Source organism: Paracoccidioides lutzii, assembly GCF_000150705.2.
Source record: "Paracoccidioides lutzii Pb01 unplaced genomic scaffold supercont2.13, whole genome shotgun sequence".
In the NCBI taxonomy this organism is placed as follows: Eukaryota; Fungi; Ascomycota; class Eurotiomycetes; order Onygenales; family Ajellomycetaceae; genus Paracoccidioides; species Paracoccidioides lutzii.
The window spans coordinates 625,985-646,848 of NW_015440959.1; the positions used below are offsets into that span (position 1 = coordinate 625,985).

The following is a 20,864-nucleotide window of genomic DNA, read 5'->3' on the forward strand; positions in this document are numbered from 1 at the left end:
CAAGGTCCATGGCATACGTGCGCGCTTTTACGCAATTGCTATATTCTGGATGGCTGTTATTATCAAGGCATTATTGTATTTTTTAAACGGGAGCGATGGTAGGGTGGTATCAATACCTTTACTACCGTGTGAAAGAATTGTGGAAGAAACTTATTCGGGTAAAGAGGAGGGGGTATAATGTAGGGGAAGTAATAAAATATCAATTCGGATTTATAACGGGGGTATAAGTATACATAAATCATGGCTCATGCAGATATATCAAATGCAACCATTCGCGAACGTAGGTGTGAATAAGCGCGGGTGTTACAAAGAAATACAATGGTGGCATCCGTCAGGCAATAGGAAGGGACGGACGAGTAACACATATCGGGTGTAAGGATGCATATTTTAATTCCTGTGGAGCAACCGAAAAAATAAAATAGAAAAGAAAAGAAAAGAAAAGAAAAGAAAAGAAAAGAAAAATATATCACGAGGACAAAGGTGCGGGTGCGAGGACCTTGAGCTGATGGGGTTCGCAACAGGATACAATATTGCAGTTATACTTCGTTCTTGATATGGGCTGCTTCATACCCGTGTCATTTTGCTCCCTCTCCTACTTTCTAACCAACTTCAGCAAAGGTGCTATCCTCGCTGTGCGGCTCAGGCCTACCCGGTATGGTACCTTCTTGTTTATTGTGATGGGACTGTGTTTGTCTGGCCCCTTTTGTACTGCCGCTGAGGGCTTCTTGGGCGTTTCGATAGGCTGAGGCGCTGCAACTGTAATTGTTATCGTGCCCACTTGAGCTTCTGTTGAGGGGTTCTCTTGATCTTGCTCATTGGTTTGCGGTGGTTGCTTGCCCTTCACAGCAGCAATTGGTTTGTATATTTCTGATTCTCTGTCCGCTGTCGAAACGATGATATTTTGGTCCTGTTTTGTAAGAGGTTGGATATCTTTCTTGCGTTCTTCGATCGAGGGTTTGGTTTCCACAGCTGGGAGAGGCAGTTCGTTAGTTGGAGTATCCGTCGTCTTCTTCCGTTTTCGACCTCGTTTCTTAGGTGCAGGAACCGAAGCTGGAGCTGGAGGATCAACTGGTTCCTGGAAATTCATATCCCTTTGCTTTGCATATTCGATCGCCCTTTCGTCCTCCGTTTTGACTTCAGATTCTGCATCCTCATTGATATTCTTGGTGCCATTGCTGAGGCCGTGATTGTTATTGACTTCGTAGCATTCAGCTCTCTTCAGACCTTTTAATGCAATCTTTTCGTATTTGAAAGTAACATCTGCTGGCTTTTCATCCATCCATATCACATCATCTTCAACGTCTGATTCTATAGCCCTCGTCATCATTACGGAAGTAGTCTTTCCCCGCTTAACCTTCTTCTTTGCCGCTTTGCGTGGCCGTTTAGGTATCTCATGTGGCTCAGATACGTTGATTGCATCAGGCTTTGAAGGATAATCATGACCGGCCCCCTGGACTGAAGCATTTAACGGGTCCTCCTCACCTTGGTCAAGAATAAACTGTGTAACAACAAAGTCTCTGTCTTTGCCTTGCTGTCTGTTTTGAACAACTGAGGAGGAATTTTCATGCTGAAGGACGACTTCAATGTGACCATTCGCGCCACCGTCAACCCCCGTTCTTGTATCAACGGTAACCTTACTTCGAGACCCGCTTGGCCGTGGCTTGTACCGTTCTTGAGGCATATCGCCAAAATCTTTCTCAATACAATCCAACTCATCCCGGTCACTGTTCCCTTCGGTGGTCCTTTCAACAGCCGCCACCTTCATTTGCGTCCATGTCGATGACGATGTTGATTTCTTAATTGCTATTGCACCTTGAAACATAGGTGGTAGCGCGAGCTCATCACGTGTGCAATTCGTCAAAGATTCTGACTGGTCACTTATAAAGGACGCCGACACTCTCCTATGTGCTCGTGCGAGAGTTGCGGAGGACATCATCTCTGTGTCGTAACCAGTAACCTCATATATCTGAGAGGACTTTGATCGGCCCGCTGGGAGTTTTCTGGAGAGAAATTCTGCTCCGGATGTATCTAAAGGCTGTGATGTGGCTTCAGGAGAGAGATGATTGGGAGTATTCGTAGCTTCAGTAACTAAGTCTTGAGCGGAAGAGCAATCCGCATCAAAAATTTGTTCAGACGCTGCATTGCTACCAATGCCATTATCATCATTACCCTGCTCCGGCCGTCCAGAAACCTCAACAGGCTTTCCAACTTCATCATGACATGACCACATATCCATTGTCCGCCGTCGTTTGGCATTCTTTCCTTCAACTCCCGCATTCTCCACCCTGTCATCAACACTCATCGTCCTCCCCCTTTTCAAAATACTTTTCCGAGACGAAGAACAAACTCCCCGCTCACTAAACTTCATAGGGCTAGAACGTGCTCCATCCCCGGTTCCATCATCACTTTCCCTTTCTCCAATCCATGCCTTCTCCCTTTGCTGCTGAGACAATGAAGCCTCCCCAGCTCCTGTCTGATCTTGCGATTGCGACGCGATGAATTGACTGAAGATGACACTGACGTTCGAATCGAAGTTTAGAGGTCCATGAAAAGTGAAAGAATCATTGTCAGTCCATGCTTCGCCAGGTGCATGATCATTACGGTCGAATCGCTTAGGTTGCCTAGAGAACAGGGCACCATGAGGAGTAAATGCAGAGTTGGCATTGATATTACTGGTACTATTGTCTTGGAGGGGGTCGATGGATGTAGCGATGTCGCTGAGTTCTGCTTCCGAGTCGTCTGAGTCCTGAATTACGAAATTGGATGACATCTTGTTGAGCAATGGCGATGCAATGGACAATGGGTATGTGAGGTAACCCACGAGGACCCTTGGTATGCGGATCTGCACCTTTGACTGGGTCTTTGGCGAAAGTTGATGTCAGATGACGATATCTTTCGATGTTGGGTTGTTTGTCGCTGGAATTAAGTTCAGGCACGGGGCGTGATGACAGACGCGAAGTCACGTGTCTATAAGAAGAATCATTTACTTCTTTTAACGGAGAAATAATGGTTCCCTTAGTAAATCTAAAGTATATATGCATAAATGTGCAATATACATATAACGAAAGGGCCATTGCACATATCGAAATTAACAGATATATCTGTACATTAAATTCATGAATAAATCGATATCCCAGCAAAAAATTAATAACCAACATTACTCCGCATGATTGGCCCTCATAATCCCCCTCCCAAAAAACTCACTAACAGTCCCAAATCGATCCCGACTCCGCTGCAACTCACTCTTAAATAGCTCATGCTGGTCAGCAGACTTAATCTGCCTCTCACGTATAGCTCTGATCGTCGCGTTCTGCGGCGCACAGACGGGACACTCGGCGTCCTTATCCACTCTGTTCAGACACCGCTGGTGGAACGAATGTTTGCAGAGGAAGTGCACGGTTGGGAGGTCTAGTCTGTCGTGGCAGGAAGAGCAGCTGCGGGCTTGGAAGACGAAAGGCTTTGTGCCTAGTTCGGCGATTTCTTTTTGCTTTGCATCTGTATCGGTGGTGTAGCTGGATATAAGGCGGCGGTTCTGTGTGTATTAAGATTTTGGTTAGTAATGGCAAGTAGAAAAATGGGTGTTTTCTGCCCTTGTATGGTGCGCACATTTGCTATTTCCTTCCTCTCCCTCTCGATATTGTCACTGAGGTACTTTTTAATCATCCCCATCGTTACCACCGTATTGTTGCTCAGCGCTTGGATCACCTGTAACGGCGCCATTAAACCGTCGTGATCGATCTTTTTGAGAACCTCATACAGCTCATCGCCGGCTTCCTCTAGGATTTTCGGACTGGATGAGAAATAAGCTAGAGCATCCATGTACAATTGTGGCTCTTGTGGGCCGTATTTTCTCAGCGCCTTGATGACGCCGGCGGTATCCTTAGCGGAGGTGTAGGAGCGGAATATATCCGAGCAGAGGCCCTGCTGCTCTTGGACTAACTTTGTCCCCTCGCGGAAGTTGGATAGGTCAGAGAGTAGTAAAACATTTGATGTCGATACGGGAATCTGTGATATAAACTTGATTAGTAAAAATATTCTTCCACTAGAGAACAAAACCGTGAGTAACATACATCTTTCCCTTCAATCAACTTCTTCGCCTTCCCTTCCCACTCCTCCCTTTCCCCACTATCTTTCGCCCGCTTAGCCGTATCCAGATACATCTCAAACAGAGTCGTATACAAATCAATCTTATCCTCCTTTTTCAGATTATTGTGCTTAATCAGGGCCTCAAGAAACTCTATGAATCTCTGCGGCTGGTCAACGAAGGCCGAGAACGCGTTTCGCGGTTTTGGTATCTCATATTCAGGCGGAGGTTCGATCTCTGGTGCTAATTGTGGCTGAGCAGGGGGAGCTTTAGTGGAATGCGCGCCTGGGATAGGAATAAATGAAGTGAGGTTTTGGATTGGATTTCCACCGTGTGGCTGGGGATGATTTTCCTCTGATGGGTACTCGGGTTCTCGTCTGGGTCGAAATTGCCCAGTATAATATTCGATGAAAAGATTTGTCGTCTCATGCGGGCAATGGCCCAGCAGGACGCGAGCGTATCTCATTAGATTCGGATACGCCTGGGTTTCATCATTAGTTATTAGCCATTTCCGAATAGAACGCGGCTCATGTGGAATGGTAGGTGCTAACTTACAATACCAGGTTCTAGATTCCCAATGTGCTTCAATGCGTCCGCATATTTCTGCGAATCCTCAATTAAAATGTCGACCACCATATCGTTTTCATTATGCTTTGTGGCTAAATATGCAGCTTGTTCGTAGTAACCACCCTGTCGACACATTGCAATGGCAGTCTCTGGGTCAAATTTGAGTTCTCCAGGGGCTTTAATGAACGAATCAAGCTTGGTCGTATCTTTCAATTTCGCGTAGCAGTTCAACAACAGCGTTGTGTGGTCAGCGGTCGCCTTTTCATGGTCGTGGAGTTCTTCGAGGTATTCTATCAAATTGTGGATTCGTTGGGTATCCAGGAACTGTACACAGCACAAAGCAAAGTCAGTATCTACTTGTGATCATAAGCAACAGAGAAGACAAGAAAGGAACTATACTTTTCGAATGACTTGGGATGGTTCTGTATTATCAATAGCACGAAGATATTGTTGCATTGCAGTGTCGTAGTCGGCTTTCTGGTACAAGTAGTCACCGTATTTGCGGAAAATGACATTTTGCTGCAGCTTATCAACCCCAGCTTTCTGAGCCAGATTGATAGCTAAGATATAAAGATTCCGCTGATAAAGAATCTCCAGCTTCTGTTCGAGTGCCTTTTCACGATATCGAGATACCTATCTTATATGTTACCCAGAAGCCCAAGTGAACCAAAAAAAAAAAAAAAAAAATACACACCTTCCCATCCACCGTAACAATAAACAGATCCCCCCACTCCATAAACACAAACTTCACCTTAGACGCCAGCGACTCCGAATGCGCAATGAATTTTAGGTCCGGCTCCAATATCGTAAACATGGACGTAGTCAAGATCTCCTCAACTGGGACCCCCCCAAACCGCCGCAGCGTATCAGATTTCGCCAAAGCCGACTTGGGCGGACAGACCAACGCAATATAATCCCGAAACGTATATATGGACGTTTTCGGACTGTCAAAGGCAAAGCTGGGTCCCCGCCCACCGGGACCATAGGTATATATCGCATCCTCCCGTGCTATGATGATATCACCCGTCTGGTGGTCGAAGGTCATGCAGCCAACGCCGCAACCTAGGTCCTCGAGGGCGCGGGCGGGTTGGCCTTGGCCCTTCCCGGAGATAACAAGAGTTAGTATACGGCCTGTCGTGGAGATGTAGAGGGTGATGACGGGGCCGTGCTGGATTTCCAGGCCTGTGACGGGTTCTTCGGATTCGAAAACCGTTCGCTGCTTGGCACCGCGGTCGTGGATGAGGTCACCGCGGATCACGGTGACGGAACCATTGGCAAATCCCACTGCGAGTTGGGAGAGGTCGGGGAGGACGACGAAGGCGGAGACCTGGTTGGAGAGAGGATGTGAGACAACATGTATCAAGTATTATATATATCGCATGAGAATTACTGATGTTGTATGTTATACCGGAAACTGCCTCCTCCCATTCTGCACCATAACCGTCGAAAGACACTTCGGCGCCCCGGTCTTCTTTTCCTCCTTATCCAGGGCCCACACCTTCAGCACGGGGTCATTCAGCAGATCCTCGGAAATCGTGACGATTAACGACGTCGCATCCACCTGCCTCATGTGCGTTATGGAACCTGTGTCGTGTGCTTTGAAGGTGCGCAGCACCTTGAAGGACTGCGAGAGGATGTGCACGGTGCCATCGGTGGTGCCGAGGAAGAGGTTTTCGGAGCCTGTGCAGATGCAGCTTACGTCGCTCTGTAGGATTGAGAAGGGGGGAGGGAGGGGATGTTAGCATTAGATCTTTGGTTTTATGTGTGAGAGGAGGTAAGTCTGAGTAGGATGGCGCACATCGAAGATTGACTGTTCGCCGTCTGGGAACTGAACGGGGGAGACTTCGAAAAAGTTGAAGGTTTTCCACTGTAGGTAGGGTATTTATTATGTTAGCGGTAGCAATTCTTTAAAATTGTTCAGAGTAAAGCGGGCCCTTACTGAAGTCAAAGCCATTTGCATGTACCAGCGCCGGCGCCATGAGACGTAGGGTCAGCGGGAAATAGATATCGTGTTACATACAGAGAACTCCGTATAATGTTGGTGATGGTTGATGATATTAACTAGTTAACTAGTTAGTTAACTATAACCATCGTTGCGGCATGACTAAGCTGGGAGATAAGGGAGATGCTCCACAAACTAACAAAAACAGGTTAGGTGTGGCTGAAGCTATCGAGGCGCAGTAATCCGGCGGAAAATGAACTATTGGAACTCTGTACTCCGTGCAAAGTCGATATCAACAAATTATCGTCTTTAACCAGCTTAAAACGTGGAGAGAAAATAGGTATATAATGTACACTTCATCTCCCTCTGATAGACCCTTAAACCAAATCCTATTATTTAAACTAAGAAAATAAAACTTCTTAAGAGTAACCTATTTAAACATCTCCATTAAGACCACATCCTTCTACCATATTTCTCATTTACTATCTGCTACGACATGCTATCTATCTTCTATATCATATAATACCTTACAACACATGTTTTGAATGTTGTATGTATATGTATGCGCGCCGTGAGCCCCAACCCTTTGCCTCCAATAAACACCATACCCTCAACCAAAAGCATAACAAGCAAACCCCAACCCACAACCAAAAATCCAATAGCAGCAATACATGACCACATCTACCACCTCCCCGACCCCTCCGACCTTAGAATAGATTGCAGCCTCGGTCCAGACGCATCCACATTCTCAGACGACAGCTGCGGCGGCTGTATCTTCCCATCACCATTACCAGCGCTATTCCTCCCGCCATGCCCGTAACTGTGAGTTTGACTATGACTATGACTGAGCTGAAGCTCCAACCTCTCAAAATCCCAGCTGCCCAAAAACGTCCCCGCATCCAGGATCGCTTGGCTCAGATTGAAATTGTCCCTCGATTCCCCGTGGCCTTGACCGTCTTGGTGGCACGTGCCCGTTGTAGAGGACGTGAGGTTGAAGGGGAGGATGGTGCTGTCTGTGTATGTGGATGGGTTGGTTGTAAGGGGGTGGATGGGGTTGGAGAGGTGGTTGGGTTGGGATGAGTCGGTGGGGGCAGAGGCAGCGGCAGGGAATGGACGGGGAAGGGAAAGGGGATGAGGAAGGTTGGAGGAGTCGTTGGTCTGACCACCATTGGGAAGGAAGGGGACGGATTTGGGAGATAGAGATTGTGTCTGTATTCGTAGGTTCGAGGGAGATGCTTGTGGCGGTTCATAATAGGGGTAGGACGTGTCTCGTTGCCTCTTGGATTTTTTACCAACTATATCCGTATCTGCCTCTGATGGTCGTCCCGGTTTTATCCTTTTTACCGTACTGAAATCAAACAGCGCCTGTGAATTAAGCATCGCTCGCGTGCTTCCGTCTTGCGCTTGACGCTTGGGATTATTCGTGGCAGGTTGGTCGTCATTCGGGATATCATATACGGATACGTCATTGATTTGTTGTTCAGCTTGGCCAGTCCGCTGTAGAGAAGCTTTTCTTATTTCTGTTGCTGTAACTATATCCCCAGTTGCAAAGGCCAAATCGTCCCCCAACGACTTCTGGGCAATGGTCAATGCTACCTTGGTCGAAAATTGCTCGTCGTGGTTTAGATTCTGAGTCTCGTGTCTCATGGTGCCTGTGACATTGTGCCTTCCCGAGAAGTCAGTGGAATAGAGGGATAATGCGGGGTTTGGTAATCTGGAATGCTCCGGGATCAGTTGGGCAGATGGAATGGGAATGGTTCCTGATGCAGTTGCATTGAAAGTATGGTTCTGATCTTGACCCTGGTCTTGGTCCTGGTCCTGGAAATCATGTGTTCCTTCAGGGGTTAGATCTGGTACAGAGTTGTGTGAAATATTTTCTTTACTCCTTAGTTTGTTTTTGCGTTGCGGTTTATCACCGCGCGATTGCGATCGCCATCGATTTTCAGCTTTACGGGTATTGGAGCTTGAGGTTGTATTTGCGCTTGACCTTACCTTATCAGTGTGTCCATATTGAGACTCTGGATGATGGTCTAACGAAGTGACAACATGAAGCGACGTTGAAACATGTACATCTTGAGATTTTTGTGATTTCGGTGCTGAAGCATAACTGCTCTTCTTGTCATGCAGAGAAATATCTTCCTTTTCTCTACGGCTGGAATGCCCTGTAAACGCAGAACCGGGATTGTCGGGCTTTGGATAACAGGAACGACCTCCCGGAGACTTTGAATTTCTCCGAGAAGAGGACACTTCCTCAGGATGAAGTCGTCCATTGATAGGGGTAAATGCGATATGGTGAGGAGTGGGGGTTTTGTGCTGATCATCCAAATCACCCACCCGCTGCCTCTTGTGCTGTATTCCTCTGTCCTGCAGTTGAGATTCTCTAGGAAAGCGCCGGCGGTAGCCGGGTGTGGGACTGGCTGAGGAGATTGAACGGTTGAAGTCCTGTTGATGAAGTCTCTTTTCATTCTTTTCATCCTTTTCCAACCAGCGGCTCTTTGAAACGCGGTATGGTGCTGACCAGTGACGCTCTGCTTGCGAAGAAGAGATCCGTGACTGCACTGCGGATTTTGATCGCTGTTTTGAGAGGACAATCGACGGGCTTCTTTGTTGACCGTGGCTGGAGATATCGGTCTCAAGTCGCTCTCTATCCCTCTTTCCTGACTTTCTTCCCAAGTCATTGACATACTGTTGTGATTGTTGTTGTTGTTGTTGATGTTGCTGCTGCTGCTGCTGCTGTTGGAGGTGGCAAATAGGCTCCGGATTGGAAGAAGATTCAAATCCACTCCCCTGGCGATGAACTCGGGGGTATTTCGAATGGCGTTTGATGTGTTTTACTACTGACGATGAAGGCTCAGGTACAGGTACCACTCTAATCCCCGATCTATCTACCTGGGCCTCGCCTTTCATTCGCTGCTGCTTGTTCGACAACTCTTTAGGAGATTCTGATTTCTTCCACGGATTGACCCAGTCATTGTTGAAGGGACCCTTCAGACTGGCCGACAGAATAAATAGAGGCTTTCCTTCGAGGTAATCCTGTGCCAGGCTCTCGATTTTCCTCCTTCTCGAAGCCCTGGAAGCATCATCCAGTACGTCACCACTGTCAGAAGAGGAGAAGCCACTTAGCAGGTCTGAGGGCGACGGGGACAGGGGTTCGAAGTGTAGTGGAGAGGTGTGTCGCTGGCAAAGCATGGCCGAAACAGCAACATAGGGGAAAGGGAAGAGGTCAGGGGAGGGGAGGAGATGCAAAGACAAGACACCGTGGATAGCATTTGTAATTGATTTAAGTCGGGTGTTTGTGTTGAAGCCTAGGCTAGTAGAAGCTTGAGTTTTGCTGTGATGGAATTCTATTACTTGGTAATTAATTATCTTGGGTCGACGTTGGAAGTTGTTGAAGCTGTCAACGGGGTCTTGCCAAGCGCAAGGCCTAGCTGCCCGAAGGGTTATTCTGCCAAAAGTCACGGGATCTCGTGTTCCACTTAACGCGGTAAGCCCGCGAAGCTGGCGGGTTGCCTGGCCAACAGGGGAGGTCACGTGGAACGTGGATATCACCTAAACCACCAGCAGCCCTTTGGAAGTGGGGACAGGGGTGTCTATCCTGGCTAATATGGTAGAAAAACTGTAATCCTGGGAATAACAATACCGTGCAGCTGAAAATGCAGAAATCCCTCAGCTTTGAGATATGTAAGAGATATAAGCTGACATAGTTATCTTCGGATGGATGTCCTAATGAAAGCCATTCCCTCATTCCCCGATAGATTGTCAATCTCCCCTCATTATCTGCCCGTAAACCCAGGCTCCAACAGCTGTCCGTTCCAATTACTTTATCTAATTAACTAATTTAGGTTAGTTACTCATCTATGTTATTTGTGTTGGGCGAATGTGGCCCGGGCTGTCGCCCCGCCGCACGTGATATAGCGTATATTAGATAGCTAGCTAGGCCTCCCAATATGAGAGATTCAACCATCCCACAACTTGGACACTACCGGCTAACCTAATCACGTGCCTCCCTTCTAGTTTAGATCTCAGCTAGTAGCTAGGTAATCTGTTAGAGGATTCCCCGGCTACCCGAGGTCACGTGCATCTATGTATTTATTAGTAGCTAGCTAGCTTGCTTAGAGTCACACAATGCAACAAGGTTGATAATAGTCCTCTAAGATAATCCAATACATGACAACAGCATTAACTTGACTAATAGTTAAGTAGGCAGTTCATCAACTAGTTAAATACAGCTAACGTAATTCCACACTGAGCGAGACATCCCAGCGAGCGAGACACCATTTCAAATATCATTTAATTCAACTATCCTTTCACTTCAACGCGCAATTATGCCACTAATTCATAATAAAAATTCTTCAAATTCTATTGAGAGAGAGGGGAGGCTTGAACTCATGATAAAATCTATTCAAAATGATGAAAAACTCTCAATTCATGAAGCTGCATATCTATTTGATATTTCATCTTCTACTCTTAGTCATTGACTAAGTGGCAGACCTGCACAGATGAATTTACACTTAAATTCACACAAATTGACTCAGACTGAAGAGGATAGGCTAGTTGAATGGGTGCTGAACTATGTTAAATGAGGATTTTCTCCTCAGCTGGCATTTGTTGAGGATATAGTTAATTATCTTCTTACCTTATAGAATTTCATCATCTCTACTATTTCTCCCCACTGGGTCAGCAAGAACTGGATTTCAAAACTGATTAGACAGTATACAGAGCTTCAAAGCTGCTATTCCAGATGCTATAATCATGAACAAGTTAAATGCAAAGATATCAGAGTTATACAGGATTGATTTAAGACTTTGAAGACTACAATTGCTGAGCATGAGATTCTGTCAGAGGATATATATGTAAAGGATTAAGCTCTAAGAACTAGAGACTAGTCCTCCTATATAACAAGGATGAATTGCTTGAGAAAAGGAAGAAAAGAATGAGATGAGAACTTGAGCTTAAGCAAGCTCACATAGTATGATTATGTGTGCATGTGCAAACAATGACTAGGCTGAGTCAGCCAGCCAGAGTAAATCTAGAGGTTCAATCTCTTATAATACTCCTCTTCTCCCTCTTTGTTGCAGGTCTTTACAACTATTTAATGTTCTTTTTATATCTAATTTTGCCTGCTGAGAGGCCTCCCAAGCATTCAATGTCTTCACTTCTTGTAGAAGACTTGTGTCATTTCACATAGGCTCAGCTCAACCTACTCATTTAATGAGGTATTGCTTTTTCCTCTGGTAGGTTTGTTCATTCTGAATTTCCTCAATCTCAAACTCAGATTCTTCTGAGGTCTCTATAGCAGGTGACTGCCAATCAGTTTGCCTCTGACTAGATAGAGAATCTGTCATCATAGTATGTAAAAGCTTTACATTAAAGATATTGTGAATGCTGAGTGAGACATTCAGTCAGTAAATATGAAATTCTATCTTTTCTAGCACAGTATATTGATTATATTTTATGTTCAGCTTCTTGCACAGATGATTAGTTCTCATGTTCTTTAAGCTCAATCAGATCTTATCTTCAGATTGAAAGCTTGAAGCTAAATCTCTTCATCTATTCATATATTTCTCTTGAGATTGCTGAGCATCTGTCATTTTTACTTGAGATCACTTCAACACTTCACAGATCTTTCTCATATAATCATCTGCAAACTCAATGAGATTATGTGATGTTTTAACAGGAGGTGCATCAGCTATATCAATGAAGGAGATATGAAAAGAATGCATTAAAAAGAATAAGCTCACACTCATTAAGGCAGCATCTCTATTATTAATGATTAGCTCTGCTAGAGGGAGCTATTCACAGCAGTCATCCTGTTGAAAGCTAATATACTTGTATAGGTAGATTTTCAGGGTCTGATTCATTTGCTCTATAGCTCTGTCAGTTTCTGAGTAATAGACTATGAAGAGTCATTTCTTAATGTCTAATTTCTCACACACTCAAGTTCAAAACATGCTTGTGAAAGCTGATCCTCAATCTGATACTACTGCCTTATAAATGTCATGTTGAGAAATGATGTTGTGAAGAAACACTTTAGTCACTGTCTTCACATCAGTTTTCTTAACTGCTTTTAATATAATTCTCTTGATCAGTCTGTCTATTATAATTATGATGTTCATGTATTCTTTAGAGCTTGATAAGTTCATGATAAAGTCCATAGAAAGCTCCTGCCACATATGTTCAGAAATGAGAAAAGGCTTAAGCAGTCCCTGATGTTGATCTCTTCATATGGTGTTTGATCTGCAAAGATGACAGTTTTTGATCATTTTTCTCACATTGGCAGCATAGCCTGATCAGTAGAACTCATATCTTAGAACTTCTGCTGTTTGCTCTCACCTGGGATGACCAGTAAGAGATGAGTCATGAGCCCTATGCACTAATCTGGTTCAAAGAGGTTAGAAGTCTAGCACTCACTTATGATCTTGAAAGAGAAGCTCTCTGTTCTCATTTAAAAAGCACTCAGAGATGAAGGTCTTAATGCTGAGTTCAGAAGAAAATCTGAATCTTCTCTCATGAAGAATTTGCTTCAGATGCTGCAGAATCTTATCATTTTTGTGAGTCTCATTTCACTGAGCTTGAAGAGACATCTCAGGTTTCACACTGGCAGCAGCCACTATTGATTTTATTTCAGATGTCAGTATATTAAACTTAAGTAGTTGAGCTTGTCTCTGCTTGATTCTCTCATCATCAGCACTCTGTGACATGTCCTGCTCTCTTCATAATAAGATGTCTGGTCCAGTATTCAACTTCCCTGGCTGGTAATCAATTCTGAAGTTGAATTGATAGAGAATATCTATTCAATGTAGCTGTCTTTCATTTAGTCTGTATGTAGTCATGAAGTATTCTAGATTCTTATGATCTGTGAGGATCTTAAATTCCTTTACACTTTGTAGCTCAGTGTCTAATTTCTTTAAACACTCAATTATCACTAATAACTTCTTATCATAAATTTTGTAGTTGCATTCCGCAGGTGAATGCTTGTGAAAGAAGAAGGCATATGAGTGTAGAATACTCTGCTCATCATATTGTAGCAGCACTCCTTCTGAGGTGTAACCTGAGAAGTCCATTTTCAATATAGTCTCATAGTCAAGGTTGAATTGAAGCAGGATCAGAGTGGAGATAAACATTGATTTTAGATGCTTAAAAGCTTCCTCAGCCTTGCTCATCTACAAAAAAAAAACATTTTTGCATGTAAGAATTGTCAGTGAGATCATGATTTTTGAGAAATCCCTGATAAATCATCTATAGAAATTGACAAAGTCTAAAAATCCTTGTACATCTTTAAGAGTAGTAGATGTCACTCATTCTAAAACAGCTTTAACCTTCTCTGAATTCATTTGTATACCCTTGCCCACTTCAATGATGAATTCAAAATATTTTGTGATGTTCATTTCAAACTCACCCTTTCTGATGTCTGCCTGCAGGCCTGCTTCCTGTAGATGTATAAGCATCTTTTGTACATGCTCACAATGCTTCTATAAGCTTCTTGAGGAAAATATTAAGATGTCATCTAAATAGACTGAGCAGAAGTTATCCAGATATCTATGTAATATCCAGTTGATATATTTTTGAAACATGCTTAGAGCATTGGCCAAATCAAAGGGTGTAACCAGCCACTCAAATAGTCTATATCTGGTTCTAAAGGCTGTCATCCACTCATCATCTTCCATGATTCAAATCTTGTAAAAAGCTGCAATAATATCCAGCTTAGTGAATTATTTAGTCTATTCAATTTTCTGTAGAGTCTCACTGATTAATGATAGAGAATATCAATCCTTTCAGATGATTTTGTTAAGAACTCAATAGTTCACACAGAATCTTAGCCTACTCCTAGACTTCTTCACAAATAGTACAGAGGCAGCTGCAGGAGAGTTGCTCATTTTAATAAAACCCTTATCTAGATAATCTGTAAGAGTCTTTCACAAAGTCAATAGTTCCTCTCAAGACATATTAAATAATGAGCCTCAATGGGGTTGTTCTGTGCTACCATCAGCCTTTTTAATCAGTTCAATCCCATGATCTCTACTTGGGCCATGAAGTGGGGGTAGAGCGTCAGCAGCTTTCTTATCAAATACATTCAAAAACTCATGATAATGTTCAGGCAGCTTTTCTCTAGGGTCAATCTTTGATTTCACTTCTAGAGTCTTTTGAATGTTGATTAAACTGATGATGAAGATTTTGATGTTTCACTTCTCTCAAGTGCTCACAAGCCTAGAGAAGCTTACATCAGAAATGGAAATCATATCAGCTTTTACATTTGAACTAGACTCTACCTCTATGCCACTCTCTTCAAATCTCACAATTCTTTGATGAGGGATCACAGTCATCTTTTGCTGGGCTAGCCAGGAGTTGTCTAAATACATATCATGATCATGTAACTCATTCACCATGTAAAGAAAGGCCTATTCAGTTACATGACTGTCTATATCAATTTGAATGCCAGTCACTATGCTTATGGAGAGTCTCATGAAGTCTTTAAAGCCAGTTATTTTATCAGAGGGAATTTCAATGCACAGAAGCTTATGCTTGTTAACATAGAATTGAGAAATAAGATCATAGACATTACATTTACTGTCTATCATTGCTTTAGTTGAAAAGATATTATCTACTAAAGCATCAACAGTGAAGGGTTTGAATATCATCTTAGATTTAAATCTTCTTCATTGCTTTCTCATAAGCTTCTTATTTCACTCCTTTCAGTGTCTTTTGATTGAAGCTACTCTTTTTCTGAATCCTCACTCATATCCACATTGTCGTCATTCAGTACTGGCTTAGGGATCACCTTAGCTATCATGATAGTGGCAGGGCATCTGGGAGGTTTGAACAGACAGCTCTTAATCATATGACCTTCAGCTCTGCATCTCAGGCACAGGCCTTGCTCTCTTCATTGATTAACCTCTGTCTGATTTATCAATTTAGTGTGGTGAGCACTTGGGGTTACAGCACCAGGAGAGAGATTCATCAGATCATCAGTGGAAGCTTGAGGCCAGTTTCATTGATCAAAGACAGCATGACAAAGTAGAGAATGTGGATTAGACATCATATGATCTGAAGAAGATCTGCCTTCATGACATTTAGATCACTGCCTTAAAGTCTTAAGCTTAGAGAGTTGATGATCAACTAATCTAAGCTCCTTGCAGTAATTCTTGTAGAGAGATGATTCTCTTACATCCATCATGCCTTTCCTCAGCTCCATGCTTAGAGCAGATTTCAAATATCTCTTTTTAATATAATCATTTCATCTGTGATCATCAGCTTCCAGCAGTAGCTAATTAAATTCAGGCAGAAAGTCAAAGAGAGCTCTTCTACTTTGTCATAGATTGTTGAGCTTTTGCATAGCCTTTTCCTGTTATGCAGAATCACTAAAGAGCATGTGTGTCTGCTTCAGTAAGCTCTCTATCATGAAGTTGATCTTGTTCTTATTATTCTCAACTCAGGGGTAAACTCAAGCTGCTGCCATTCCTTCCAGTCTCAAGTACACATATCAAGCACATTCCTCATTATTATCTAAAGCTTTTCCATTGATCTTAAGTTTTGATTGAAGCTTTAGCTCTCACTGAGAGTAGTGCTTCAGATTAGAATCATCATACTTTTCACAGTCTGGTAGCTTGATCTTTGATCTTCTGACTGCAATGAGTGGTCATGAGTTCAATTGAGAGAGGGTTGATGTTGAGGTGTTTAAAGCTTGTTGTAGATTAGCTATTTCAACTTGCTGAGCTGCTATTAAATCTCTGTTCTCACACTGGACCTGTTCCTGCTGTTGGAGAAAGGCCATTCATTATTGTTTGAAGCTGCTGAGGGCGTCTCTGCTCATTGCTTCATGTTAATTCATTTGTGTATTTGTTGTACAAGTCTGTTACTTTATCTCATTCAGCTAGATATTTTCAATGTTGCTTGTTCATTTGTTAGCATGATTGCTAACCCAGTCTATTCATATATCAATGCTATCACTGAACTTCATGATGCAGGATTTAAGGCTCTCAATAGTCTATCATATGTCAGCACATTTGCTGAGCTTCATGATACAGGATTAAGGCTCCCAGTGGCCTATTAATGAAAGGAGTGAAGCAATTTGTAATGTAAAAGGTTAAGCTCTAAGAACTAGAGGCTAGTCCTCTTATATAACAAGGACGAATTGCTTCAGAAAGGGAAGAAAAGAATGAGATGAGAACTTGAGCTTAAGCAAGCTCACGTAGCATGATCATATACGCACATGCAAATGATGACTAGGCTGAGTCAGCCAGCCAGAGTAAATCTAGAGGTTCAACCCCTTATAATATACAACTTTGATGAGACTGACTTTGCCATAGTGCTCTGTGTCACTACTAAAGTCATCATTAATGCTGCGTGCTATGGCCAGGCAAAGCTCCTACAATCTGAGAATTATGAATATGTGACTATAATTAAGGCAGTCAATGTATCAGGATGAGCTCTATCTTCATACATCATTCTCAAAGGACAGATCCTATAGGAAGGCTGGTTTGATGGGCTTCCAGATGACTGGAGACTTGATGTTAGCCCTAATGTTTAAACTACAGATGAGATAAGAGTCAAATGGCTTACTAAGCTATTTATTTCTACTGCAAATCTATGCAGGATTAGCATCTATAGTCTTCTTATTCTGAATGAGCACGGCAGTCATCTTACTTCAGAATTCAATTAAATCTACAAAGATAATACTATTATATATCTTTGCATGCCACCTCATTCATCACATCTCTTACAGCTACTAGATATGAGCATTTTTGCAGTCTTAAAGTGAGCATATTAAGGTTTAGTTCAACAGCAAATATGGCTAAAATTTAATACTATTTGGAAAACAGATTTCTTAAAGACTTATCTTGCAGCATGCACTGAAGCCTTCAAACTGCAAACTATTCAAAATGACTTCAAAGCTACTGGAATAGTGTTCTTTCAACCTGACTACATTTTCCAGCAGCTGGATATTCAACTCTAGATCTCTACCCCCTTCATACAGCAGCTCTAGCAATTCAACCATGTCCTGGGTACTTCAAACATCTAGTAATCCTTAGCAATTATACCAGCAGGCAAATAAGATTAAATACTTAATAGAAAGTTAGCCTCAAAGCTTTGTGAAAGACTTTAATCAAATTATTAAGGCCTGCAAATATAAAATAGTTAATGCCACTATTCTAAAAAAATAATACTAAGATATATTTAATATGAATGAGATAGAGAAGCAAAAGCAGACTAGATCTAGATATCAAATTCAACATGCAGGAGGTCTCAATAGGCAAGAAGCTCAGAATCTTATTATTTTATCTGCTGTATTTGTTGAACAGTCTATCATTCAACCTTCTGAGCCTGCAGTCTCTGAGCTTACATCATGCTCAGGAGCATTACAGCATTGCAGCAACTGCAATTTACCTGGTTATAAGAGAACAAAATACCCTCAATTTAATATAATTTAATTTAATTTAATTAGAGGAGGGGTAGGTATAGATATTTCAAGTTAAAATCTAATTAGTTAGGATACAGTAGTTTTAGTGTCTCACTCACTTGGGTGTCTCACTCAGTGTGGAATTACGTTAGTTAACTACTGTAGTTAACATAATTCCATACTGAATCAGCTATCAAATTTCTCTACCTATTAATTTAACTGCTCATTCAATTCAATATATAATTATATTATTAAAATGTAAGAAAAACTCTTCAAATTCAGTTAAGCAAGAGGGGAGAATTGAACTTACAATAAAATCTATTTAAAATGATGAAAAGCTCTCAATTCAGGAAGCTGCAAAGCTATTTAATATGTTTAGATCTACTCTTCAAGATCATCTCAAGCATCAGCCCTCATGGATGAATTTACATGCAAACTCTCACAAATTATCTGCTGCTGAAGAGGATAGTCTAGTTGAATGAGTACTGAATCAAGTCAAATGAGAATTCTCCTCTCAGCTGGCATTTGTTGAAGATATTACTAATTATATTCTTATCTTACAGAATTTCACTGTCTCTACTACCTCCTCCCATAAAGTCAGCAAGAACTAGATTTCAAGGCTGATTAAATATTGTATGAAGCTTCAAAGCCATTATTCCAAACACTATAATCATGATTAGACCAAGTGTGAAGATCAGCAAGTTATAAAGGATTGGTTTAAGACCTTAGAAGATATAATTACTGAGCATGAGATTGTACTAGAGGATATATACAACTTTGATGAGACTGGCTTTGCTATGGGGTTCTGTACCACTATTAAAGTCATTACTAGTAGTGAGCACTATGGCAGAGCAAAGGTCCTACAGCCTGAAAACTATGAATAGGTAACTATAATTGAATCAGTCAATGTGTCAGGATGGGCTCTACCTTTTTATCTCATTCTCAAAAGCCAAAGCTTGTTGGAATGTTGGTTTGAAAGCCTTCCAGAAGGCTGAAGGCTAGATGCCAGTCCAAATGACTAGACTACTAATGAAATAGGCCTGAGATGGCTTCAACAGGTGTTTATTCCAGCAGCAGATCCTCACAGAGTTGGCAGATCTATTCTTCTTATCCTGGACAGGCATAGCAGTCATCTTAGCTCAGAATTTGATCAAATCTGTAAGAATAATGCTATAATATACCTTTTCATGCTGCCTCATTCCTCTCACCTTCTGCAATCACTAGATGTGAGTGTTTTTTCAGTTTTAAAGTGAGTGTACAGAGATCTAGTTCAGCAGTAAATGCAGTTTAGATTTAATGTTATTTGAAAGGTAGATTTTCTAAATGCCTACCCTGCAGCATGCACTGCAGCCTTCAAACCTCAAACTATTTAAAATGGCTTCAAGGCAACTAGAATAGTGCTCTTTCAGTCTGATAATATCCTCCAGCAGCTGGATATTTAAGTACAGACTCCTATCCCTCTATGCAGCAGCTCTAATAATTTAACCATGTCCTGGGTGCTTCAAACACCTAGTAATCTCCAGCAATTACACTAGCAGGTGAATAAGATCAAGAACTTAGTGGAGGGTCAGCCTCAAGGCTTTGTGGAAGATTTTGATCAAATTATCAAAGCCTGTGAATATGGGATAGTCAGTGCCACAATTATAAAGAAGCAATACCAGAATATATTCAACACCAATGAGATAGAGAAGCAAAAGCGCAAGAGATCTAGGCGCTGAATTGGGCAGGAAGTAGGAGATTTAACTAGTGAAGAAGTTCAAAGTCTTCTAGTAGACCCTATAGAGCCTGCAGAGCCTATTGAACAGTCAGTTTTTCAACTCTTCAAGCCTTTAGCTGCTGAGCCCACAGCATGTGTATGAGTGCCATGAAGATGCAGCAATTGTGAAATGCTTGGGCATACAAGACTAAGATGTCCTCAACCAAGTGTAATTTAATTTAATTTAATTGAGCTTTGTTGCGTTGAGATAATTTGAATTAAAAACTACCTAGTTGGGATACAGTGAATTTGCTGGCCGACTCAGTGTGGAATTACGCTAGTTATTTCTCTACTCTAAGATGATGTAACCGGGCCCTAGTGGTTGATTTCATAATCAACCACTAGGGCCCCACCACTAGGGCCCGGTTACAAATAATAAATAAAAGATTAAATAAAACTACAGCTTAGCATTAATCATATTGATAAAAGAGTTTACTCTATACTCAAGTAGCTTATATGAAAGCCCTAAATAAAAACATCATTAAGAGTAATTTTAAAGCTTCAGAGCTAGATGTAATTCAGAATTAGCTCTTACTAATCTCAATACTCAAATATACACCTCAACACCCTTAGAGATTTCTCATAATTCTCAAGCATTATGAATCATAGTAAAATCTTATAATGTATGACAACTGAAGCTGTGGAATGAGAAAGTCAAAAAATATCTCAAGCACTGTATACAGAGTTCACATAGTCCAATCAATGAAGCTCTGAATCAACTATTTAATAGATATCAAATGACAATGCATAATGCTTCTAATTTGACAAAGGAAAACAAGAATCTAGAAGCTGCAAATGACAAGCAAAAGAGAAAGTGAGAAAAAAGTCATACATATATCACTCAGAAAGATGTTTTTAGAGTTAAAAAAGAAATAGATTGTGTATGAAGTGCCAATGAAGGAGAAAGAGGGTCAGTTTTTGAGATTTCTGACTCTCAATCATGAAAATGAGCAGCGTCACAGTGCAGTATATGTGGTACGATTGAACATACTGCTCATACATGCTCAGCATGTACAGAAAATAATTCATAATATAACTCCCCCCATTTTCCATATGGTTGTTGTTTATGTTTGCTTCTAAAGATGCTGTGTGGTGGAGAAGTTAGCCGTTCACTTGT

General features: G+C 41.9%; 2 protein-coding genes across 2 annotated transcripts; both read right to left on the minus strand.

The window, feature by feature from the left end:
* Nucleotides 1-592: 592 nt before the first annotated feature.
* Nucleotides 593-6,630, minus strand: PAAG_05179 (vacuolar membrane protein; the record flags this gene model as incomplete). Its single annotated transcript, XM_015845493.1, has 10 exons — nt 593-2,860; nt 3,209-3,532; nt 3,607-4,005; nt 4,071-4,565; nt 4,640-4,975; nt 5,051-5,284; nt 5,346-5,978; nt 6,060-6,356; nt 6,450-6,518; nt 6,616-6,630. 10 exons carry the CDS (start codon nt 6,628-6,630, stop codon nt 593-595), a joined length of 5,070 nt encoding a protein of 1,689 aa, XP_015699719.1.
* Nucleotides 6,631-7,274: 644 nt separating this feature from the next.
* Nucleotides 7,275-9,782, minus strand: PAAG_05180 (hypothetical protein; the record flags this gene model as incomplete). Its single annotated transcript, XM_002792998.2, has 1 exon — nt 7,275-9,782. One exon carries the CDS (start codon nt 9,780-9,782, stop codon nt 7,275-7,277), a length of 2,508 nt encoding a protein of 835 aa, XP_002793044.2.
* Between the last annotated feature and the right edge of the window lie 11,082 nt (nt 9,783-20,864).